The sequence below is a fragment of the Urocitellus parryii genome, chromosome 8 (assembly GCF_045843805.1).
Source record: "Urocitellus parryii isolate mUroPar1 chromosome 8, mUroPar1.hap1, whole genome shotgun sequence".
Taxonomy (NCBI): Eukaryota; Metazoa; Chordata; class Mammalia; order Rodentia; family Sciuridae; genus Urocitellus; species Urocitellus parryii.
In genome coordinates, this window is record NC_135538.1 from 109,343,157 (window position 1) to 109,368,632 (window position 25,476).

The 25,476-nt window shown below is 55.6% G+C and overlaps 1 protein-coding gene across 4 annotated transcripts in view; it reads left to right on the plus strand.

The window, feature by feature from the left end:
* Nucleotides 1-25,476, plus strand: part of Tfeb (transcription factor EB) — a 45,619-nt gene that overhangs the window by 18,816 nt on the left and 1,327 nt on the right. For 2 of the 4 annotated variants that reach the window (XM_026383477.2, XM_026383478.2), the window contains exons 2-9: nt 11,805-11,931; nt 20,307-20,535; nt 20,615-20,869; nt 21,550-21,630; nt 23,173-23,293; nt 23,385-23,441; nt 23,941-24,016; nt 24,589-24,736. In XM_026383477.2, coding sequence (XP_026239262.1) covers nt 20,329-20,535; nt 20,615-20,869; nt 21,550-21,630; nt 23,173-23,293; nt 23,385-23,441; nt 23,941-24,016; nt 24,589-24,736 — 945 coding nt within the window. In that variant the 5' untranslated portion in view covers nt 11,805-11,931; nt 20,307-20,328. The remainder of the gene's footprint in view (nt 1-11,804; nt 11,932-20,306; nt 20,536-20,614; nt 20,870-21,549; nt 21,631-23,172; nt 23,294-23,384; nt 23,442-23,940; nt 24,017-24,588; nt 24,737-25,476) is intronic. The other 2 variants (XM_026383480.2, XM_026383479.2) reach the window with 1 other exon arrangement.

Sequence of the window (25,476 nt, forward strand, 5' to 3'; positions counted from 1 at the left end):
GCTATGCAAGCTGTGCACCGCCCCTGCTTCCTCTGGGCCTCGGTAATGCCAGAAAGCCAGAGAAAACTGTGGTCTTCGGACTGTCCCTCAGAACCCCAGGAGGTGACTTGATGGCTGACTGGGACAGGGAGAGGTGCCACCAGTGGTCTAAGTGGTCTGGCCCTCTGTTGAGCGGCTTCATTCTCATGTTTTACGTGTCAAGGCTCCCAGTACATTTTGAGAACAAGGTTCTGTTGCTGGAGTCCGCCTGGGATTCTGGTGGGTGACTTCCCAGTCTCTCTGCCATTCTGTTCTGTGTCCTCCCCCTGCACTTGACTGGATCCTGTGTGAGCACTGGGTACTCAGAGTGCCAGGCCCCCTCAGGGTGTGGGAGCTGCTCTGGGGTAAAGCTTTGAGTGTGGCCCCTTGCTTCCCTGCACCCTTGGGACTGGGCTGCCCTGAAGATAACAGTTGGTCCCAGAAGCCAGGACTTCCACGAGGAGGGGTAATACAGACACATCCAGCATGTGGGTGGTACCCAAGAATTATTTAAAGTTAATGAATGAAATGGAGCCAGGAGTGGTGGCATAACCCCAACCGTGGGAGGCTGAGGCAGGAGGATCTCTAGTTCGAGAGCCAGCCTGGACCACTTATCAAGACCCCGTCTAAAAAAAAAAAAAAATCGGGGAATGTAGCTGTAGCTCAGTGGTAGCACACCCTGGGTTCAATCTCCAGTACTGCAAAAGAAAAGGGAAAGATAAAAGGATGAGGTGACACCAGCTTAGCATCCCTGGAAAGCAGTGCCTCCGAGTGGTGGTTCCCCGCCTACCTCCTCCTCCCTCCGCACCCCTCCCTCCTCCTTTCCTGTCCTTGCTTTCTTGGACTAGCCTGAAGCTCGCTCAGCCTCGGGTTCAAAACTCAGCCTTGGTCACAACTCTGAACAACGACACTTCCCCAATCTGAGTCTCAGCTTGATCATCTGTGACATGAGCTTCCAAAGGCTCCTGCCAGCTCCCGCAGCCTCTGATCTCGGGGCACAGGGCAATTCTCAGGGTGAAGGTAGACACGGTCCTGGCCTGACTGGTCCTCTTCTCCTCTGACGAGGCAGGAGCCCTCAGAGCCAGGGCGTTCTGAGATCGCACTGTCCGGCACCCACATGATGGGGTGTGGCCCATCCTGTGGGGAGTTGGGGTTTTTGGGGTGTCAGGGGGTGGGTGGTCGTTCAACTGTGTCCACTGACCTGAAGTCACCACTATGAATCTTACGTGTGGCCTTCGGGGAGCATGGGCAACAGCCTGTAGGGACACACATTTGTATCGTTATGACTGGGTATGAGGGGGTGTGTGAAATGTCATCAAGCCAGCAAGAGAGCAAGGACAGTCAGCTCCTGTTGCCAGGTGCTTCCCCGAGCTCCGAGGAGAATGGAAAGTGATTTCAGCAAAGGGGCCTTCCCTGTCTGGGTCACCGCCCCGGGTAGGAGATGGCTCTGCTCTTCCATTCCCCGGCTGCCACAGGTGCCCTGTCCTTCCCTCCCCCTTGCCTTAGACCTACTTCTCACTCGGGATGAGGGGCTGCCTTTACCTGGAGTTGGACACCCCTCTAGGGCATTTCAGGGGGGTGGGCTGACCCCATCTGCAGCCACAGGAGTCAGCATCAAGCCCCCCAGATCCTGAGACCTGGTAATCTCTGCCCCAATGGAAGTGGCTTGCTGAGGCCAGGCTGGGACGCTGTGCTCAGCACCAGACACCAGCCCAGTGGTTTTCCAGCTTGAGAAAACCTGCCAGGGAGGGGTGAGGACAGCTCCACCTGCCCACCGTTCAGCCCGCCACCCTGGCTGCAGCCGTCTGGTGACTCATTCCCCTGGGGAGTGAGCCAGAACCCTCCTGGGGCACCCAGGCCCTGGTGCAGGCCCGCTGGCCAGAAGTCCTGGGTGCCTCAGAAAACCTGTGCTGAGCCCAGGGCCTGGCAAGCTGGGGAGAGAGAGAGAGAGAGGAGGGAGGCCCTTTCTTCAGGGGTGGGGGTGCATCTCAGCCAGACTCTTTTGCATCGTTTCCTGCCCCTGCCCTCTGCACCCTCCCTCTGGTCACCTGGGAGGCTGCAACCCCAGGTTATGTAATGGATCCATAATGCCTTGTGAGCAGCCATCAGCCACTAGACTCAGGAGTCCCCATTCCCCAGTGGTTGCCATCAAGGAAGCTCCTGTCCCCTCCTCAGGCTTAGAGGAGTGGGTAGTGCTTGCCCACCCCGGGCCTGGCTGTGCTGCCTGGGAGGGGGTGGGAGGCTCTCTCCAGGGAAATGAATTCTTGGCCTGACCCCAGATGCCAGCCTGCCCAGCCCTGCTCCAGGGTAACACTGGGTGCACACACAGCCCCATTGTGTGCCTGGGCCCTGTGCCCGCCGCAGGCCTGGCACCAGCTCTATCAACAGCAGTGGCTCCGACAACTCCTCAGCAACCCCTGCCAGGGACTGAGCCCTTGAGCCCCTGGTGAGGAGAAAGGAAGGAAGGAGACTGGTGACTGGGGGGCGTGTCCTGGGTGAGGGGCCAGGACCACTCAGATAGTTGAGAAAGTACCAGCCTGAGAGATAAGAGCAGGGAGACAGCCTCGTTCACAGAGGGAGATGCTGAAGTATCAAGGGCTTTAGGAGCTTGCCTGGGCCTTGCAGCTAGCAGAGGCGCTGCGTGGGACCCAGGCTACCTGGAGCTGGGTGCGGGGCTCTGAGCCCCATCCTGCTGCCCCTTCAGCCTGTAGGCCATGCTCCCGGGAAGGCAGGCAGGCTCCTTCTTTCCACAGCCCAACTGGGGAAGCAAGTCAGGCTTCCTTCTGGGAAGTCTGTGTCCCCGGGGCAGAAGGGGACCCGGGAATGGAAGGGTCTGAAGTCTCCAGGTGCTTGGGTAGATGAGGTAATTCATGGTCAAGGAGGGTACTGGCGACTGGGCAGGCAGGGCAGATCTCCAAAGCAGGAGGGCAGCTTCTGTGCCTCGGTTTCCCCGCTCTACCCACACTGTATATCCTCTGTGCCTTCTGGAAAGGAATATGGTAGAGGTGTGGTCAGAACTGGGGCTGGACCCCTTGCCTAAGCTCCGCAGGTTGGTCAGGAAGCCAGGAGTGTGAGGCTCCTGATGCTTCTGCTCTGAGAGCTTGGCCTGAGCTGCTCCTCCTGCTCAGTCTGAAGGGGTTTCTGGGCTGTGAGTCTGGCTGTGAGTCAGCCCAGCTACCCGCTGCAAGGATCCCACCTTTGCCTACTGCCTAGGACCTTGTCCCTCTGTGCCAAGGTGAGAGTGCCCAGACATGACTCTGATGGGGTTTGCCCTGATTTTCCACCTTCCAGGCTTGACCCACTCCATTGGCTCTGATTCTCTAGGGCCCGTGGAAGTGCAAGGGCTCCTCGTTGACAGCCTACCCTCCTTGCTGTCCTGTCCATCCTAGGCCTGAGGTCTGGCTCCCTCCTTCAGCACCACCTGAGCCCTCTTAGCAAAGGGACAGAGCATTCTGCAGAGACCACAGAATTGTGAAAGGCTGGGGCTGGGCCACAGGGAGAGATGGGGAAGATAGAAGCTGGAAGGGGACATGGAGGCTGGGTCCTTCCTAGCCCACCCTGGAGCCTCACCTCCTCCTCCATGTTACCCCGGCTCATCTGCCTCCAACGGCCGGTCAACACCTCTTCCCCAAGGCCACAGGACTGGGCATTGTGAGCCCAGAGCATGTGAATGAGGGTCACATCTGAGTGCCCTCTGCCCGAGGCTGGTGGGAGGTACGCCCAGCGACAGCTTGGGGAGCCCACGTGCTAGCTAGAAAACCAGATGGGAACTTCCTGGTGCCTCAGTTTTTCATTTGCAGAATGGGTACTCTAATTTACTTCCCTCCTTCCCAGGCTTGTTGGGAAGGCCGCATGAAGTAATCCATGGTGCCCTGAGAAACCGTTCCTGGCAAACAGCTCAGTGTTCAACGCAGGCTTCAGTGGTCACTGTACTAGGAAGAGTGGCAAGTAGTAGAAGTACAGTTGTGATATTGGTTGATGGTGTTTTTCCAAAGTAAGGCAGCGGCTGGCTGTATTCCTGTGCCAGGCACAGAGGCTGGCTTGGAGCAGAGGAAGTAACTGTTCTCAAATGGGGATCAGAGGAGGGCAAAGTCAGGGGAGCTGCTTGTTGGGGGGAGGTCCCAGAGCAGCACCTCCAGAGAGGAGGAGGCTGGAGAGCCAGGTTGGGTTGGGTGTGAGTGAGAGGGTCCCCTTGGCTGTGCCCAACGCTGCTGGGGGGCGAGAGTCCTGGTCATCTGAAAGGCCCACCCCGCCTCAGGAGCATGACCTGTATCTGGAGAGCGGTGGGGAGCTCTGGGGTGATAAAGCAGGGGATGGCCTCTCCTTGTTGCTCATTTTGTTTCTTGGTCTTCAGGGCTATTTGTTCTCCAGTTCTCCCAGGACAATACATCATTTTCTCTACTCTTCTTCCTCTTCCATCTGAGGCTCGCTCCCACCCCAAATACTCACTTCTACCCCAAATAGCCTCTCCTTGCTGGCGCGGCCTGCTCTCCCTGTCCTGCTTTCATCTGGCTGCCCTTTCCTGTCCTGAATCCCAACCCACCTTCTCTGAAGTAGGAGATTGGGTGGAGCTGATCTGGAGGGGAGAGGAGTCTGACATGACATGACCATGTGTTGGAGACGGGTGTGATGGCAGCAGGGCCAGGAGGATCCCCTCATTCTAGCATAGCCCTGTATATTTTTCAGGGAATGACCTCCCCCCAGTAGTGTGACTAAGGCTCATTAGAAGGATCTTGTTTTACGTTTGTCATGAAAATATAAGTTTCCATAACAGATGAATTAGGAAGTAGTGAGATCTCGTTGTTTTGCTTGTAAATTTAGTGGAAAGGAATATTGAGCCAGATGGGAACCCAACTATAGACAACAAATGTGTCCCTCCCTTCTCCTTTCAAACATTCAGCTATTTGTCCATCCATTATCCATCCATCCATTGTATCCAGCCCACCCATTCATTCATCTATCCATTATTTTATATCCTCAAATATTTATTGACCACCCACCCGGTGTCAGGCACTGAATTAGATAATTTACATTTAGTCATATAGAAACTCTCCAGGATGGCCATTGTTCTCATTTTACACATGAGGATACTGAGATCCTATGAATTTAAGTATGTTGTTGAAGGTCACACTTCTAGTAAGTGACAGATCCGGAGATTCAGCTCTAACCTTCAAAACACACACTCTTGGTGTTGAGTCAGAGGACCTCCATCGATGTCCCCAGTGCCTACTTCTGAGTGTGAAGCACAACAGATGTGTGAATGAGTGGGGAATGCTGGAGTTCCCTAGCTCTGCTCAGAAGCAGCCTGCGGGTGGAGGGCAAGGCGGGGCTCCTGATCCCATTAGCATTTGATTTCTTTTCCATACCACTTGCCGCCCTGGAGAGTCCTATTTCTTCTCTCCACTCCCCAACTTGGCTTCTGAGGGCAATCTTACCTCCCCACAGGTAGGAAAGTTCTAGGTGTACGTTTGGTCCCTGCATCCAGCCCCTCCACCATCTCCCCATGAATGCTCCCATGCTGCCTCTCAGCTTCCCCACAGGTGGGCCAAATCCCTTTCCCCCTGTCCCCTTTATGGGCCATTCTCTAAGCTGTTAGTGTTAGGTGCTCAACTCCAGATCAACATTGCCTACCCAGTCCCCCGTGGGCAACACAAGGATGTGAGTGCAAATAGTTTATTTGGGGGTTCCCCCAGGGAGCACCTGTAAGAGCAGAATCTGTGAAACAGGGCAGAGGAGGGACTGTTGAACTGCACATTAAGGAGCAGGTGACTGCTGTGGGCACCCTTGGCCCACACGAATTCTCCTTGGGGGCTCCATGGGACATGCTTTAGAGTTCCCTAGCAGAGGGACTGGCATCTTTGCCTGGGGGACCCAGGGGGAGGGCAGGGTGCTATTCCATCAGCCCTGGCAGGTAGAAGTACTGTGGTGGGCAGCCTTTGGACAGTGAGTGCCCAGGGGATGTGCATATGTGGGGTGGCTGATGGCTTCTGCTGTCCTTAGCAAGCCCAGGCCTTGCAATTATGTGTTCAACAGATAAAGAGAATCTATTAGGTGCCTTGGACAAAAAGAGGAAGCTAGCCGAGAACCGTGGCCCATCCCTGTAATCCCAGTGGCTCAGGAGGCCACGGGAGGAGGATTGCGGGTTCAAAGCCACCCTCACAAAAGTGAGGTGCTAAGCAACTCAGTGAGACCCTGTCTCTAAATAAAATACAAAATAGGGTTGGGGGTATGGCTCAGTGGCTGAGTGTCCTGAGTTCAATCCCCTGGTACAAAAAAAAAAAAAAAAAAAGAGGAAACTATTAGGACCTTCCTCCATGTGTGAATGTGGTTCTCCCAGCCCGCCCTTCACTGGTTGCGCTTCCAGGCCCAGCCCAGGCCAGTAGCGCCTCTGTGCTCCCTCCTCTCCTAGGAGGCACCCATGTGCCGGGTGCACAGGGCCTGGAGCTGTCAATCCCCTCCAACTCCAGCATTCTGAGACTGTGATTGCAGCGGTTTTCTGACTTCCTTTCCTTTCTCTCACTGCCCCGTCTCTTGTCTCTTCCCCGGCCCCATGGTGGCCACGTGGCTACCCATTAGCCAGCCTGGAGCTGAGCCTTCTGGTGCCCTTGCTGTGTGTCTCCATCAGAACTAGAGTAGTTCATGGCGTACTGGGGGTCATCTTAGGCTAAGGCACCCCTGTTTGTCCCCAGTGGAAGCTCTGCCAATGCCTGCTTCCTGGAGAGCAGCCTCCTCCCTCTGGCTGCACCTGCTTCCATGCAGACCTTGCAGCCTCCCAACACAGGTCTCCCACCTTATGGGGCTGAGGGAACAGCAAGAGTTAAAAAAGAGGGAAGTGGTGTAGGTAGGGCCCCTGTTGGGGGGCGGGGCAGGGCCAGGGCTGGGCCTGGCTGGTCTGGCTGCACACTCCCACTGGAAACTGCACTGGGCCAGGGGCAGGCATGCTGGGTCCCAGTTGTTATGACTTGTCACTCCAGCTGCCACCTGCAGCCCTTCCCCTTGACGTTTCTACCACCATACCAGGTTTGGGCAGGGCGTGTGTGTCAGGGCGGGCGTGTGGGTGCCTATTCTGACCAACCTCATCACTTCTGACATTCCCTCCAGCTTACTAGGAGCGTCCACTCCAAGCCAGATGCCAGGGCCAGATGCCACCCTTTGCATCTCTGTACCCCACTTGCATAGAAAAGTGGCTGCACTTCTTCCAGGCTGGGGTGTGGTGTGATGGCAGGAGGGACTGAAAGTGGAGGCTGTCCATTCTTGTCTCAGGTTTAAACTTCCTGGATCCAGGAAGGAGGTCTGAGGCACCTGCCGCCCGAGCTTCACCGCCGTGGGGGAAAGTAGAGCAGCTCTGAGCCTTGGAGCTGGGGAGGCAGAGGGCATGGAGATAAAGATAATTATAGGGGGAGAGCAGAGTTCCTGACGCTCTGCCCACACCCAGCGCGCACACTTCAACCCTCCACTCTTCTCTCTGTCCTGGTAAGGGCAAAGGTTTCTTGTAGTATTTAAGGACAAAAAAAGGGGTGGGGCTCAAGGATGGGTCAGTGGGAATTTGGGGGAAAGACCTTTATGTTCCTGTCGTACCTGTGTGTGCCCCGAGGAGACGGTGGCAAGTGGTTGGCTGGGATGGATCATTGGAATGTTGCTCTAGGAAGTCAGTTCTGGGGGGGCAGGGCGATTTTCAGGGCAGGTGTCCTCAGGCTTCTCTGGCTGGAGGGGTGGAAAAGCCAGCCGAGTGTCCCCAGCGGGGTAGGAGACAAGCAGAGCTCTGGGCCTGGGGGGCCAGCCTCGCTGGAGCTGGGTGTGCTGGGCCACGGACGGCACCCTGGCCCAGCAGCCTGTGGACATGGTGCCACTGTTGACCGCTCTCAGATCTCCTGGCAGGCAGGGCAGGGGCGCCCAGTGGGGGAGAGCAGCTCCGTGGCGGGCAGTTCTGGGTTACTGCCTGTGGTCGTCCGGTGCCTCGGCCTGCACTGGCCGCCCAGACCTGCCCCCACCAGGCGTGAGTCACATCGAAAGCAGAAGCTGCCAGACACTGTGCCGGGTGAAGTGAGGCAGAACCAACTGTGCTATTTTGGAACCTGGTTAATTCCCCTCCTGTCCCTCCGCCTCCCCTTTCTCAGTGCTCCCACCCCCTCTGATCTCCGCATTTGCCTTCCTTCGGGGACAGTTGGGATGGGACTCTTTCCCTGGCATGTATGTGGAGAGGGTGATGAAATATCCCCTCGTCAGACCCTCCTCCTTGGCCAGGGGGTGCTGGCTTCTCGGGGAGCAGCCCTGGGCAAGTTTTGGGGGGCAGGGTGCCCCCTCCTGGCAAGAGCTGGCAGGCAGGGCAGCCCTGGCAGATGACATCCTGCCTCTGAGCACTGGCCTTTGACTGGCACCACTCCTACCCCTGCCCATCTTGGGCCACCCTCCAGCCAGCTGTCAGCTGCTTCTCCCAGGGTGTGAGCTATGAGAGCTTCAGGGGCTCCCGGCAGCAAACCTCAGAGGGTTAGGAGGGATTTCCGGACCCTCGGGGAGATACTTTGGGGCCCAAGGGCCTTTCCAGAACCTGTGAAATCATACGCCCTCCAACAGCCCCAGTCGATCCCCTGGTTAGTGGCTCGCTCTTGGGCACCCTAGACCTGCCTGGGGTTCTGGCCTCACATTTTAGGGTTTCTTTGGCACCCATGTGAACCTGGGGGGCCCTGACAGTACAACCTACAGCAGTGACAGAGTGACAGAGGCCTGTGGGTGTGTGTTTCTGAGCTGGAGATAAGAGCTGTCACTTGTCCCTAGGCAGAGTGGACAAGGGTCCCTGCCTCTCTTGCAGTTGTGTGGTTGGGGACAAGGTGGGCTTTGCCATTGTTCTGTGTGAGTGTTCTTGAGAGTTGGGTGTAGCCTCTGCTGTGTGTGGCCATGTCACAGGGGACCCTAGAATCAGAGCACCACATGGCCGTTTGTACCCCAGCGATATGGTACGGTGTATATTTGTGTACTGGGAAGGAGGGTCATCAGGCAGGTGACCAATTAAAATTCAGATCCTTGCCAACCTCATGTGAGTGGGCCTTGGACTTCTCATTGCTTGGATAGAGTTGGGGTGTAGGCAGGTGGGAGGGAAGGGCAGAGCAGGATGGAGGAAACAGTGGGCTCTAGGCCTGCTGCAGGGACTTCACCGTCCCCGAGCCTCCTGTGTGCCCAGAAACACGCTGTCCTTGAGGTTGTCAGCCCTCCGTGGGAGCTGTTCTTTGGGAGGCAAGCCCTAGGAAGGTGTGCACGTGACAGGGAGCATCTCTACGTGCAAGAGGCGGTGTGTGAATGGGTGTGTCTCACATGGCGGTCGGGTGGCTTTTCCAGTGGTAGCCACCCCGACTTTTAGACTGTTCCCCATAGACATCAACTGCTTCCTCCACCTGGCAGGCCACAGCCCAGTGCCCAGTGAGGCCACCGAGCACAGAGCCAGCCTGGAGCCTAGCACTATGGTCTCCACTTAGCTCTTCTGGGGCCCGAGAGGCAGGCCTCTTTGCTCAAGTTCACTGTGAGGTTCAGGGTACCCCGTCTGTCCTGTATCTCTCTCCTCCTGGGGCCACCACTTCCCTGCTGTCTCCTCCACATATCACCCAATTTCATGCTTGAAACTAAGTCCCCAGCAGACAATAAGTAGTTTCTTGATGGTGCCCGTAAGTCTCCTGGGTGATTTGTCTTCTGACTCTGTCTGCCCAGGCTGGGGCTGGGAGACTGTGTTCCAACCAGTGGCGGGGGGGGGGGGGGGGGGGGGCTGCGATGCCCTGCAGATCAAGCTTTGAGCAGTAAGGCCCCTGCCATCGGAACTCCAGCTGGGAGGACAGGGGCCACCAGGCAGGGAGCTAACACAGGCAGACTACCCCCTCCAGGCCAGGTGTATCAGAGCTTCCGCTCCTTTTACCTCCCCTCCTACTCGGAGAAAGGTGGGTTGGCTGCCATCTGTTGTACAGAGGGGGAAACTGAGGTTCTGGGAGTTCAAGCACCTGCCCTGGTCACATCTCTGGGAAGAGGCAAAGCCAGATTGGAACTCTGTTCTACTGGGGACCACAGGGGCTAACCTACCTATCATCCATAGAAACGTAGTGCCCTTTGCTTGCTGGGGAAGGGGGCAGGCTTAGTGGGGGAGGGGTACCCACAGCTGCAGCCTCTGTGACCTTCCCCTTCCCCTTTCCTGTCTAAGGAGCCATCTGTGGGCTGGACCCTCTCCCTCCATGCTCACTGCACAGTGGTCCAGTGCCAGGTCTCTGATCCAGGTCATCAGATTTTGGTCCTACCTTGATAGAACCCCCCCCCCCCCGCCCCGCAACCCTCTCACGGTCCATGTTAACTGCCTCCGTGAAATTCAGATATATGGTTCCCAGGGCTCCTGCGCATGGATCCTTGGGCAATTTAGCAGAAAAGAGTGTCTGCAGCTGGGGATTTCCCACGTCCTGGGGCATCGGGAAGGTCTGAGGGGTGCTTGGGCTTCTCTGGGGACCTTCTGTAGGGTTCACTGAGGGTGGCATGACATGGGAGTGGGGCAGGGCTTGGAGTGCAGGAGACAGTAACCTATCTGCATGGGGGTCTTTCCTATGTCCCTGGCTTCCTCTCTGCTAGAGCCAGTGGTGGTCACACACCCACGAGAGACCTGGGCTGATATCCCCACTTCACTGTTTTTGAGGTGTGACCTTGAACATGACATTGAACCTTTCTGAGTCTCAGTTTCCCCTCTGCCATTTGAAGTGTCTGTGGGGTTGCATGAGGTCTAACATGGGCCTGGTAGGGACACAGGGCGTACTTGCTGAACTGGTGACCTGGGATGAGTGAGCGTTTGCTGGGCTATTGGTCGAGCATGGCCAATGGTCCTGTGTCTGCCCTAATGGGGGAGAGGGGTGGATGTTCCAAAGAAGAGAGGTAATTTTTCTGGAAGCTTCCTGGTACCTGGGGAGCTTAATAGGTGGCCAGTAAACAACTAGAGAACAAAGCGGAGTAGACACGGGCAGGACACTGGAGTGGACACTACAGGAGTAGGGTACAGGGGGCAAGGAAAAGGGGGGTTCCAGTCTTCTGGCCCCACTCCAACATGGGGAAAGGGGGCTGCCTGCTAAGGGGAACCTTAGACTGTGGTGAGGGATTCAGCAGCCTGTGTGTGAGAGAAGGAGAAAGAGAGACAGGGAGACAACGGACCAGCAAGAGGCAGAGACAAAGGGCATGCAGGGGGTCTTGGCTGGATCCAGGCATGTCATGTCACCTGGGTGGAGCACCCCAGGACCTTTCCAGCCCCTCCATCTTCCACCTACATGTCTCCCCACCCTCACCTCCCTGGTCTGCCACTCGTGACAGTCCTCGTGGGCTAGGCCTCATGCACCGTCCCTGTGGTATAGGATGGGCGCCTTTCTGGTCTGGAAAGGCCTTTGAAGCTGCCCCGTGAGCAGCACAGTGGTCCCGCCTTGCCCCAGGCAGACAGGCTGGTCAGGCTGAGGCGCCGGCTCCCACCCTTTCCTGTGGGATGTGAGCTGGGACTTGGGGTTGATGGGCCTGGGCTGTGGGAACTGGAGGCCACTAAGCTGCTGCCCTTCCTCCCCTCCCCTTCCTTTCCCTCCTCCCCAGTCCTGCTGGGGGCTCAGAGGTTTAAAAATAAGCCTCAGACTGCACCCGCCCCAGCCTGCAGCTCCTGCCTCCCAGCAGAGTGTGTCCGGGTCCCAGGGTTGCTCTGCTGCACTGGGGTGTGACTTGCAGGCCTCCTTCTGGAGCCTTGGCTTCCTCGTGTAACTCACTATTTTCTGATCTTTATTCATTACAAATAGGAGTTGGATCAACCAGTGCCAAGTGTTTCTACTTGGCAGAGTGATTCTTTTGCATGAAAGATACAGAAGCCCATCCCAGCCTCTACATGCTGTTGGAGATCAGTGACACTCAGCCACCGTGCTGAAGGTCGGACTACAACTGCCCTCTGGGTGGGGTCCTGGGGGCAGCCTTCTGGGGTGCTGGGGCTGCTGTCTGACTCCACTAGGTGGTCGCACAGGGGTACACACCTGTTGAAAGGCCGCCAACACACTCCTCGAATCTGTGCATTTTGCTGAGATCATGTGTATCTCAGCAAAACAGAAAAAGACCAAAAACAATGAATTAAAAATGTTGAAAGCATGTACCACTGACCTCATTTCTGCTTCCTGTACAAGAACCTTCCAAATCAAACAGTGCACACTTAACCCAGGGAAGTCAGGTTGCTGTTTTTCAATATTGGAAGTAGCCAGAGGGCCCCATGGCCACCCTTCATAACCTCTAGGGAGCCATGGCCAGATAACATAATAACTTATATTATTCAGGGTCTCCAATGTGCTAGGCACTGTGCTAGGTAGCCTGCCTACTCAATATGCCTTTAGAATCCAGAGCTGAATATAGTTCTTCACGTTTTCTCAGGTCCACTGCTGCACGTTCTATAAACACCCATGGCTTTGGGCGAGGCCTTTCTGCCCCTGTCCAGTGAAGAGAGGTAGAGATCATGCTGCAACTGCCTGGGGCCCTCAGATGGCTGTGTGGCTACCTGGGCAGATGGATGGGGTCCATTCTGAAAGGAACTTAAAAGGGGCAGAAAGCAGGGACTTGTACACGGACATTCCCAGTGGACCTGGGTAGAGTGACAGTGAACAGCAATAATACTGAAGACACATTTCTCTGCCCACACTTTCACCCTTGCAGAGGGTCCCACACCCAGGATCCCCATGCAGGGTACCACAGTCTTGTGAGAGAGGTGGACCCAGCTGTCAAGCCCTGTGGACCAATGGGGAGACAGAGGCCATGCCATGTGAACCCAAATGTTTTGATCCCAAGTCCTCTGCCCTTCTCCTGGAATCTTATGGGCAGGACTGAGGGCCCCTGGGAGTCATAGGAGACCTCCCCACCCCGGCTCTGTTTGGACTGGGGCCAAGCCAATGCCCCCGAGACCCCAGGGGGACCCATGACTGCCTCTGGGACTTGGAATGGCCTTGCCTAAGGCATGGGGATTATGTAGACATTCTTATTCCGTTTCCTGCAGTTCACCAGGCCTTCATACCACCTCCTCTGCCAGAGGGAGCTCAGAAAAAAACAGAACCAACCCTGAACCTGGAATCTTCCCCTCCTCTTTCCTTCCCAAGGCTGAGAGGCTCCCAGGAGGTCCCGGGGTCCTTTCCACCTGGGGACTATTAAGGAGGCCTCCCTTGGTGGTCAGTGAATTCCCCTGGAACTGACTGCAGCTCCTGCACAGTGGGAAATTTGGAACAGACTCAATGAGAAGGAAACTTCTTCCGACCACAAAGGCACAGAACCTAACAGGCATCCCCGCCGCTGGGATCACACGCTTTGTTGTTTCATCCGTCAGACATGCTTTTCTGGGAATACAGGAAATTATCTCTACCCTTTGAGGAAGGGTAGTTTTTTCTTCTGTGGTTGAGGGTTCCAGATAGTTCCATCATCCTGGACACCCTCTGGCCCTGGGGCTAGATAGAAGAGATCAGCCACTGAAAACTTCTGGTGGCTGGGGACTTCTTCAGAGGGAATCCCTAAAACAATATGTGCAACCTTCAGCCAGATCACAGGAGGGAAGCCAAACTCCTAGCTCAGGGTTAGGGCGGGGAGCCAGACTGCAGGACCTGATGCTCCGGGGCCTGGAGCAACAGCCTCTTGCACTTGTGTTTCCTCATCTGTGAACCGGGGACAATAATGAAACTCATATTGCAAAGGAATGTCAAAATTAAATATGGTGCTTCAATCAGAACCTGGCACATAATGAGAACTTCATTAGCATAAGCTGTTTGCAAAAAACGACACATGTGTTCACTCTTCCAAAAGATTAAAACACATACAAACACTCCTCCTAATTGCATCATCCAAGGAAGTCAGAAATAATTTTGTATATTTTCTCCCAAGAGGTTATTCTCATTTTTACAGTGATGAGCAGACTTTTTATAAAATTTTGCATGCTACTTTTTGTCACTTGATATATCCCCATGGTGTTTATTTGTAAGCATAACAACCATCAGGAGGGACCCACTGTAACTTATTTTACTACCTATTGCTGGACATGGGGATTTAAAATTTTTTTCTCTATATAATGTGAAGTGCATCTGTATGCATAAAAGCCTTTTGTGCATTTGCTAGCCTCTCTCAGGCTAGCAAATACATACAAATTGCCAGTGAGGTACATACTAGCCATCTGTTGGAGGTGCCTGGTACCAAAGGCATTGTAAAGTCGTGGACACATTTGTGTGTGGTAGAAAGTAATCTGCTTCACTCTTAAACTCTGTAAGGTCTGCCTTCACTCTTACGTGACTTCTAAAAATGAAACAAACTGCAACTGAGCTGCTGGCCAAAGATCACAAACAAGACACCAACACCTGCCACCAATTACAGAACATTCGGAGTCCCCCCACCCACCAAGCCCACCTGGTCCTCCCTCCCAGGCATTCCCCCAAGGCCAACTGAGGATCCTGACTTCTAACACAGGAGATGCATTTTGGCTGTTTTTGAACCTTACATGCACTGATCGTGCTGTGAGCATTTTTGTGTCTGGCTTCTGTTGCGACACAGTGTCTGTGAGAGCCTTCGGTGTTGTGTGTGACAACAGTGGTTCGCTCTCATTGCAGAGCAGCATTCTGCTGTGTCCCTGTGCCACTCTTCTTTATCCCTTTTTCTTTAATGACTCTTTGGGTGGATTCTAGCTTGGGCTCCCATCCACGGTGCTGCAGATGTCCTTTGGTGAACACATGAGTGCTTTTCTGGCAGGCATAGAAGTAAGAGTGGACTCTCTGGGTCACGGGGGCGTATGGGCTTCAGCTTCCCGCTCCAATTTTTAAAGGATCACGTGGAAAACAGAAAAATCCCCCAGTAGTTCAGGCTCCACAAGCGATCAAGGGGACGTTGACTCAGCTAAAAAGCAGTTTGAGAGGCACTGCATGAAGACTGTGCCCCTCTGAACCCTGAGGTTCACGTCTGGGGCTGCAGTGGAAACCCAGCTGGGCCCCGTGTCCTGGCCTTGCCGCCCCAGCTGGCACGGGGTTGCCAGCCCTGATCCCTGCCTTTGATGGCTACTCCAGTGCCCTCCCCCGGCTTCCCTGGCTGGCCTGAACAACCATTGCACTGCGCAGAGTAGGGCTTGGGCCGGACAGGGTGAGCTGGGGGTACCCCTTCTCTGAGATGTCCCTTCAGATATGATTGGTAGCAGTCGGACCCCACGCAGACCCCCAGAAGCTGTTCCTGTCTCCTTTCCCACTTTATTAAGACTCACCCAAGTCACGCATGCACACATTGGAAGTTAAGAGCTTCCTACGTGGAAAGAGAAACTGTATAAACCTATTCCCATTTGCCACCCCTTTGGGTAGCCCTCTCCCCCCCCCAGGCAAGCACTCTCAACAGTTCAGGGTGCTGGGGAGCCCAGAATAGGAACGAAAGGCTGGAGCCCCAGAGCCAGACTGCCTTGGCTACCTCTTCATTCTGCTGTCGGTCTGCTGGAGAACTTTGGACAGGTCCCTTCACCTCTCGGTGCTTCAGTTTCTTCCCTGAAAAATGGAGACAGTGGTAGAAATGTCCTCATTGGGTTGTTGTGAGGAATAAATGAGTTGATGTTTGAAAAGCACAGGGGCAGCTCCAGCCTGTGGCAAGCATTCAGTAAGCATGTTGCTCCCAGTAGGAAGAGCCTTCCAGTCTTTTCTACACATACACCCGTTTTCTGCCTAACTGGGCTCAGGCTGTCCATTTTATTCTGCAGTTCGTTTTTTTTTTTTTTCCATTCAGTGCTACAACTTTGCTCTCTTCTTCTGATGGCTGTGACGTTCCTGTTTTGAGGTCTTCTTTCTCCTTGCCTTTCCTTCCTGGGGTCCAGTGATTTTTCCCCCCATCTCCCCCACCCCTTTCCTGCCCACTTATCTGAGGACTAAGACTCTGACCAGGTTGCTCCTGCTGAGGTTTAAATGGCTGATGGGGAAGCCCCCACACAGGCTGGATGAAACCAGCTCTGGCACCCCCACCCCAGAAGACCAGAACCCTGCCCCCTCCAAGAACGCCTGAGGGCCTGCGGGCCAGTTCCCCACCCCAGGCCCCCTTGAATCCTCACAGCGGCCCCTTGAGGCAGGTGCTACCATTGGCTTCATGTATAGAGATGAGGACGGTAAGGCCCATAGAGGTTCAGCCATTTTCCAGTGTCACCCGGTCAGTGCAGGCAGTCCGTGGGCCACTTGTGGCTAAGCTGGAACTCAGAACTGGGCTGAGGCAGAGTTGCTGAGAGGTCCTGGGCGAGCAGCAGTGGGAAGCAACTGGTGGGTCTTAAGGGTGGCCACACCACGGGGCAGGGCAGGAATTCTCTGGGGTGACAAACCTCTCCCCTCAGGAGGAAGTGCCACCTGGGGTGGGGGCTGATCTGGGTGTGGTAGATCCACCAGGCCCTGGTGTCCTGAATATGTGCCTGTGGACCCTCGCCAGGCCTGGAGGTCCCGCTGGAGGGAGGGGCTCAGGAGCACAGTGACTTTCCCTGTCCCTCCTCCAGCTCTTTCTGGCTCTGCTGGGTGCTGGGGAAGGCGGTGAATGGCCCCCAAGCTTGGAGAGTGAGCAAACAGGCTTAGCATGCCTGGGGTATCCCCTGGACCACCCATCTGCGGTAGATGCCCCGCAAGTTCCCTGCCTGCATCCCGTACCTTCCCAACCAGACCACACCCACAGCGACCCAAGCTGGGAACCAGGAGAGGGAAGAAGCTGAAACTCTGTTCCCAGGGGTGTGACAGCATTGTCCAAGAGACAGGTGGAGCAGGGGAAAGCTTCGTCCAGGGCTGCTCATAACCTCTGGCATGAGGACTCCTCACTGTTCTTCCTTCTCTCACATCCTTCCCCAGGAGGGTCACACAGATCCCTGGCAGGTGGGGGAGGAAAGGGGTCAGGGATTCATGTGTCCATTTTACAGATGGGGAATTGAGGTCAACCCAGCCAGGGAGAGACTGAGCAGGGCCCAGCAGAGTTCTCACTGCAAGTCTGCTCCAGCTGGGCAGGGCCAGGCACCCGGCTCTTTGTCAGGGAAACAAGGATCTCGTTCTCCCCCAGCACCCCCAGAGCTGGCTGGCACGGCCAGGCCCGGTGCCTCCACCCCCAGGGCCAACTGAAGTCAGATTGTACTGGGGAGGGGCAGCCCAGGGCGCGTGGGTGTGTGGGGTGCAGCTGCGGGGAGCCCGCTGGGCTGGGTTCAGAGCCTGAAGGTCTGTAGGGCTAGTGTGCATAGTGTGCAGTGGGGGTGCGAGGACAGGGACACCCCTCTGTAGGAGCACAGGGAAGGGGGGGGTGAGCCCTGGTGGAGACTGCAGCTGTATGGCTGCCTCAGGATGGGGAGGGGTAAGGGGGCTCTGCTCCCTCCTCTGGGAGGACCCCTGGGCTGAGGCGGCCCTTTCATAGATTAATGGCCTAAGGGGAAGAGAAGGAAGGAGGGTGAGGGGCTGGACACTGCGTTTCAGACCTCTAGGGTGAATAGTGCAGACCTTGAGGGTGAATAGTGCTTCCCACTCGGTAGGGAAGCTGACCGTGGTGGTGGAGGGAGCTCTGGATGGCGGTCAGGTGGCTTGGGCTCCATGCCTGACCCTGGTCAACCAGCTGTGTAACTAGGGACAAGCTCCCTCCCCACCCTATAGGGAGACCCTCCCTCCCCAGCATGGACCCATAGCCCAAGTGCCTGGGACTATGTCCCAGCACTGCCCCGACTGCAAGACCAGTCCCTGGCTGTGCCTCTGTCTCTCCTTCTCTATCTCATAGGACCTTTGAGGAGCAAATGTTCAGCACCTGACCTGACCTATAATAAATGCTCATATGAACCCCAATTACTATCGTTTCCATGATCCAGTGATTTTCGTTGGGTATTTGCCAGAACTTTCTGCTGATGCTGACTTGGTACCATGTCTATGTTGCTGCTTTCCTTTGCCTCTCCCCGAGGTCGGGCTCATTCCTAGGAGCTTGAGACGCAGCTCTGGCCTTTGGTCTGCAGAGCCCAGCTCACCCTGCCAGTCTCCTGCTGATCTGTATCTCACCCATTCAGCCTGGCAGGTGTCGTGCACTGACACATTATTTTTATTTAATACTCTCCCCAATCTTCCCAACTAGAAGCTGTTTACAAATGAGGAAACTGAGGCTCCAGCCCACATCTGCCCTATTTGAAAGCCCTTGCTCAACCTCAAGGTCATTCTGCCTCTGGCAAAATCCCCAGGATAAAGACCCTCCAGCCTCTCCCGGTACCCTCCTGGGGTCTGGAGTACCCTCAAGGGCCTTGCACCTCCCAGAGAGCCTCAGCCCATGGCAGCTGAGAGGCACTTTAGAAATCATTGGGTCCAGCAGGCATGGTGGTTCACACCTGTCATCCCAGGTACTTGGGAGGCTAAGGTAGGAGGATTCACAAGTTTCAGGCCAATGTGAGTGAGACCCTGTCTCGAAATAAAGAGGGCTGGGGATGCATCCCAGTAACACACACACACACACACACACACAAATTCATTTTTAAAAAATGAAAGAAATCACTGGGTCCACCTGGCATGGTGGCGCACACCTGTAATCTTAGCAGCTTGGGAGGCTGAGGCAGGAGGATCTTGAGTTCAAAGCCAGCCTCAGCAACTTGGTGAAATCTGGCTCTAGATAGAATACAAAAAAAGCGTGTGGGGGCTGGGGTTGTGGCTCAGCAATAGAGCGCTCACCTAGCACGTGAGGGGTGCTGGGTTCATTCCTCAGCACCACATCAAAATAAAATAAAGGTATTGTGTCCAACTACAACTAAAACAAAATATTTTTTTAAAAAAAGGCCTGGGATGTGGCTCAGTGGTTAAGCACCCCCTGAGTTCAATCCCTGTTTAAAAAAAAAAAAAAAGAAAAGGAAAAAAAGGAGATCACTGTGTTCTACATCCAACTTTTTCATTTTCTGCACAAGGAGCGGAGGGCTCAGTGAGAGGAAGGCACTTGCCTAGGGTCACCAGGTGAGCTAGGGACAGAGTGCGCCCAGCTGCAGGATTCATTCTGTCCCATCCTCCTGCCTTCCAGACTAGGCTTGGGGGCCTCAGTCACATCTGCCCCACAGTAGATCAGGGCTGATGTACTAAGGGCAGGGAGCATTCTCCCGGACTTTCAGCACCTGGTGCCCTAAAGTGGCCCTTTCCTCAGGGGGTTTTATATTCTCTGTGAGCTCAGGGACCACATTTGTGTCCCCAGTGCCTGGTTCAAATATCATATTCATTGACTTAGCATCTGAGTCCCAGGCTCCAGGCTAGAGGCTGAAGGTACTGCAGTAAACAAAACAGACAAATGCCTGCCCTAGGGGCGGCTCACATTCCTAGTAAGTAAGGGACAGACAATGAATGAAATAAGTAAGCAAAAATGCATAGTATTTAAGATGGCGATAACTGATATGGAGAAAAAATAAGAGGGAAGGGCCTTGGGGAGCATGGGGGGGTGGCTGGGGTAGGGAGTTTGCAGTTTTAATAGGATGGTCAGGGAACATCACTGTTAGGTGACGTTTGAGCCTTGGAGGAGGTGAAGGAGTGAAGCATTATGGTATCTGTGGAAAGAGCATTTCAGGCAGAGGGGGCAGCAAGTGCAAAGGCCCTGAGGTGGGAACATGCCTGGGGTGTTTGAGGATTGCAGAAGCTGGAGGTGTGGCCAGAGCAGATGGAACCAGGCGGAGAACAGCGGGAGGTGACGTCCAAGGGGAATATGCAGGGGCAGCAGATCATAGATAGCCTTTCAGGCCAGGGTAAGGACTTTGCCTTTTACTCAGAACAAAGTAGGAGCCACGGAGGAGATTGCGGAGCAGAGGACCAGAAAGGAACTGCCTTCGGTTTTAACCAGATCCGTGTAATTACTGAGTTGTGAGCAGAACGCGGTAGGGAAGGATGGAAAGAGGGAGTCAACATCAGGAAGCCACTCAGGGAAGGCGTGGCGCAGGCTGGCCCAGGGGAGAGTAGCAGAGGTGTTGACAGAGGAGGAAGTGACTGAGGCCAGATCTTACAGGATCAGGACACAGACCAGAGGAAGAGGAGTCAGGGTTGACTCCAAGTTGGGGGCCAATCAGCTGCAACAGATGAAGAAGAGAGCAACTTCAGTTCCAATCTAGCAACCAGGAAACTTGGCGTCATGTCTCAGCTCGGTGGCCAGCTTGCTCAGTGGCCTTGGACAAATTCCTTCCCCTCTCTGGACTCAGTTTCTCCTCCTGTACAATGGGAACAGTCTCACTTGCCCTGGCACTGGCCCCTCTCTGAGCCCCAGGGCCATGAGGAAGACAAGTGCGTCATAGACCTGTCTCCCCTCATCTGCAGGGAGCCCGGGCCAGCAGCCACCATGGCATCGCGCATCGGGCTGCGCATGCAGCTCATGCGGGAGCAGGCGCAGCAGGAGGAGCAGCGGGAGCGCATGCAGCAGCAGGCCGTCATGCATTACATGCAGCAGCAGCAGCAGCAGCAACAACTGGGGGGGCCTCCCACTCCAGCCATCAACACCCCCGTCCACTTCCAGTCGCCGCCGCCTGTGCCCGGGGAGGTGCTAAAGGTAAGGCCTGCTCTGGCCACGCTTACCCCCTGCCCCTGGTCCCGACCCCCATGGGAACTGGCACCTCTTCTTCTCCCAGGTGCAGTCCTACCTGGAGAATCCCACCTCCTACCACCTGCAGCAGTCCCAGCACCAGAAGGTGCGGGAGTACCTGTCAGAGACCTACGGGAACAAGTTCGCTGCCCACATCAGCCCCGCCCAGGGCTCCCCAAAGCCCCCACCAGCCGCCTCCCCCGGAGTACGGGCTGGACATGTGCTGTCCACCTCAGCCAGCAACAGTGCACCCAACAGCCCCATGGCCATGCTGCACATCAGCTCCAACCCTGAGAAGGAGGTGAGTGACAGCCGGCCAGTGGCCACTGTGCTGGTAGAGCTGGTGCTGCCGGAGGCTGTGCTCTGGGGAATCCTGGTCTAATGGCAGAGGCACGCTGACTCCTCAGAGAGCCCCCATCTGAGGGAGACACAGCTCTGCTCTCGGGGCGCTCCAGTCTGAGGGCAAGCACCATCCTTACTTGTGAAAACTCAGCTATGGAAAAACATAAGACGCAGCCAGGAAAGCCCAGCACCCCCATCGAAGCCCTAGGTAGAGGTAGATCAAGAACCTCATGGGGCATGGTGCCTGAAATCCCAGCAACTCAGGGGAGGCAGGGGGATTGCCAGTTCAGGGTGGATTTAGAGAGAGAGAGAGACCTTGACTCAAAATAAAAATAATGATATCTAGGGATGTACTCAGTGGCACAGCTGGGTTTTTGGTATGGGATTCCCAGTATCAAAAAAACAAAACAAAACAAAATAAACCATCCCCTGGGTTGGCAGGGGGCTAGTAAAGAGTCCTTCCTGGCCTTGGGGTTGGTTGTGGGACCTGGACAGCTCATCCTTTCTCTGGGCCCGTTTCCTCCTCTTGTAGATGAGTGGATGAGGTGCCTCCAAGATCCTTCTTGGTCAGCACTGTCCCCTCTGCCCTTCTCCAGGTGGACCCTCTTCAGATTGACTTTTCTTTTTTTTTCCCCCCAGTTTGATGACGTCATTGACAACATTATGCGTCTGGACAATGTGCTGGGCTACATCAATCCTGAAATGCAGATGCCCAACACGGTATTCCTGGGCTGGGTGGGTGGGTTGTATGAACGGGGGAGGGTGGCTCACAGGACTCACGGAGACCCTGAGTCTGCAGAGGGCTCATCAAGGCAGAGCTGGCATCTGGGTAGAGATGGGGAGGGGGTCACTTCCTCAAATAATGTGACCAGGGGCAAGCAGAGTTACGAATCCAGAAAGATGTGCCTCAGCCTGGGTGCATGATGGGGCTTCGGAGGGGAGCAAGGGGGCTGGGCGGTTTCCGGAGGCTTCCGGGGAGGAAGAAGGGAGGCAGAGAGGACCTTCTGGGAGGGCAGTGGTGTGTCCACAGGAAGGTAGGAGCTGATGAGTTCCTTTTGGAATCTACGGCTCTACTCCTCTACCAAACCCAGGCCCCAGAGAGCAAAAGCCCATGTCCCTCACTCAGGCTGGCCTTGTCCCCCCCAACCAGAGAACCTGTCCCTCTGACAGCATCTGAAGTGTGGCCACATTTTGGATGTCCCAGACAGGGCTGAGGAGGCCGGTGGGAAGTAACTGGGCTTGGAATCCAGAGGCCTGGCTCTGCTCTGATGTTAGGAAGCCCCTCAACCATCCTGAGCCCATTTTCTCTGCTGCAGAATGGGTGTGAGGCCATCCACTCACAGGACTGTGGGAAGATTACATGAGACAAAAAAATGCAGGGCAGCTTCAGCCCAAGAGTGACAAGTGTTGAAGCTGAGTGGGTGGCACCGCAGGGGGCCGATCCCCTTGGTTTGAGATCCCAAACCTTAACTGGGTGGCCCTGCACCTTGGGCCTGAGCCTCTTATCGCCCAGAGTCCTCACCACAGAGGAAGAGTTCCTAATTCCTGCAGTGGGGAGTCAAGGAGTCAGTCCACAGTCCCTACTGCCCAGGTGACATTGCTGAGTGGCTTTGCAGGAGCTGGCCAGGACCAGTTGGGTCTAAACCTGCAGCCAGCAGGAGGGCTGAGGAGGGAGGAGGCTGAGGAGAGATGCAATCATCTGTTCCCTTCAGTAGGTCCTGCGTGCACGGCAGGGAGTCTGGGCCTGCGGTTTTGCTCTGTACTCCTATGGTGGGAGCCCTGTCAGACCCCGGCTTCAGCCTTCCCAGGGTGCCCATTCCAGAATCCAGGACCAGCTGCATGGCCTGCCCCTGCCCATCACACCGAACTCCTTGACCTTGAGCTCTTGGCAACTGCTGTCCTCAGCTCATTGGCTCGTGCCACCCCCGACCCATAGCACCTTCCCTTCCTCACCTCTGTGCTCAGGACTCAATGGAGTACCACACCCTCCAGGAAACCCTCCAAAAACTCCAGAATTCATTAGGCCCCTCCCTAGGGCTTCCGTAGACCCCACCTAATTCCATCACTGCTCAGCCACTCCAGGGCCCCTGCTCAGCTCTGACCCCAGACATCCAGCTTGAGTTGCTGGAGAAGGGGCCCAGGCGAGTTTTGACGCCCCTGGTGACCCTGACAACAGCTGCGCCTGGGACTATGGGCCCTGAAGAGGACTCTCCACAGAGAGGGGGCCTCTCCCTGAGCCTCTCTCCTGCCCTCCCCGCACAGCTGCCCCTCTCCAGCAGCCACCTGAACGTGTACAGCAGCGACCCCCAGGTCACAGCCTCCCTGGTGGGTGTCACCAGCAGCTCCTGCCCTGCGGACCTGACCCAAAAGCGAGAGCTCACAGGTATTGCCGCCCTCCCTCCTCGAGCCTCCGCCCCCTCTCCCTCCCTCCTCGAGCCTCCTTCCCAGCAACACTCTCCTCCTCTGGCCTCCAGACGCTGAGAGCCGAGCCCTGGCCAAGGAGCGGCAGAAGAAAGACAATCACAACCTGAGTAAGTCCTGTCTGCCCTGTCCAGTGCTCTCTCCAGGGCTGGCTGACCCACACGCTCTGGCCAGCCTCCCTAGCCCACGCACCTCTCCTGCTTTCCACCCCCCACGGTAGTGACTCCATGGTGGGTGTGGTCCTTACTACCTTCTTTCCAGTTCCTTTTTTAGGAGGGAGGGGGTGGGAGACCCTCCCTGGAAAGGGTAGTCATGAAATCCCAGTTGATGGGATTGTGTTCTCTAGGTCTGGAGCCTGAGGCCACCGAGGGGTGGGGGTGGGGGGCAGGTTCACCCCCACGCAGCTTGCGGACCAAGGCTGGCTGTTCCTCATAGCACCCCTTAATTGTGTCTGCTCTGTGCCCTGACCCCCTCTACCTGTAGAGTGTTGGTCACCCCTTACTTCCTAGAAGGCTAAACCTAAGCCGTAGGTTGCTCCTGGGGCGCCCCACCCTGGTAGGTTCCCCATCCATCCTTCTAATGGCTTCCTCTGCAAATCTGCTCCTGTAGTTGAACGGAGACGGAGGTTCAACATTAACGACCGCATCAAGGAGCTGGGAATGCTGATCCCCAAGGCCAACGACCTGTGAGCAGATTTCTGGAGGGTGGGAGGGAGGGAGGGGTCTGGAGCTGAGTGGCAGCCTACCAGTATCATCTGCCCCCACGCCCAGCAGGTTGCTAGTAGGCTGGTGAGGGGAGACTCCTTCCTAGGCACTCCTGTCTGTCTAAGAAGGTTCCTCCCTCTCCCAAGTCAGGAAAGCTCAAGACAGACACTCCCCTGTTGGGAAGTGAGGCTGGGAAGGAGGGAGGCTTCCTGGAGGAGGTGTCGAGTTGCAGAAATTTCTTGAGGGCGTTTTACTGGGGGAAAGGAGAAAGGTGGTAGAGATTGGGAACAGTGAGGGCCAAGGGTAGGCTTGGAAGATCTGCTCCAGATTACTTGGTTCTGTGGGATTAACCAAGTGGGCTGTGGCAACAGAAGTCACCTGGGAGGACCCTTCTGTGCAGCCTGAGACCAGCCTTCCGCCACACATAAGGAGTGGCCAGGTAGGGCGCTGATGGTCCAGACTGGGTCTGACAGGGTCTGAAACCAGCTCAGGGGCAAGCATGTGGCCGCCCCTCTGGACAAGCACCTTGACTCTGCTCGACCCACGGCTGCAGGGACGTGCGCTGGAACAAGGGCACCATCCTCAAGGCCTCCGTCGACTACATCCGGAGGATGCAGAAGGACCTGCAGAAGTCCAGGGAATTGGAGAACCACTCTCGGCGCCTGGAGATGACCAACAAGCAGCTCTGGCTCCGCATCCAGGTCTGGCCCCGAAAGTGGACGTCTTGGGCAGCTCTGACCCCTGACCCTGGGCAAGGTTCACACTCCTAAAATTGGAGACGGAGGAATGATGTGCCTGAGGAGGGAAGCCCTTGGGAGTCAGGTTGTTCTGCTGCGTTAACAAACAGACCCCAGGATGGTGAAGCAGCAGATGCCAACTGCAGGCTCTGCTCTGTGAGACCCTCATTCTGGGGCTCAGGTGGGTGGTGAGGCGCATCTAGAGTGGGCTGTTAGAGCTGTGTGTCCTTCTTAAGGTGCCACATGTCCATTCTGCTCACATGTGCTTGGTAATTCAAGTATACTCTGCACCTAACCTGAGGGGACAGGAAAGGGCAGACCCACCGAGTGCCTGGGAGGCAGAGGGGTGGTAGCATTTGGTGGAAGTACTAGGAATCACCACAGGGGAACTAGGGAACACGGCTGGACAGAGAACCCAGCTGCTGGGACCCCGAGTTCCAGTCCTGTCCTGACTCTATTGAGGTTCTCTTGTCCCCTTTGGACCTGAGACTGGTCCTCTGTATGTACAAGGGATGATCTGGCAGCAGCTTCTAGTTCTCACGGTGGGTAATACAATCTACGTTAAAATCCAGCACACACACAGACATGCTCAGAGTGAAAAATTGACGTTTCATGAAAGAAAACTCATCCTTAATAGATGCCATGCATTCTGATAATTTCTATTCCGGTCTAGTTTAGACAAGTCTATTTCAATTTAAAAAATG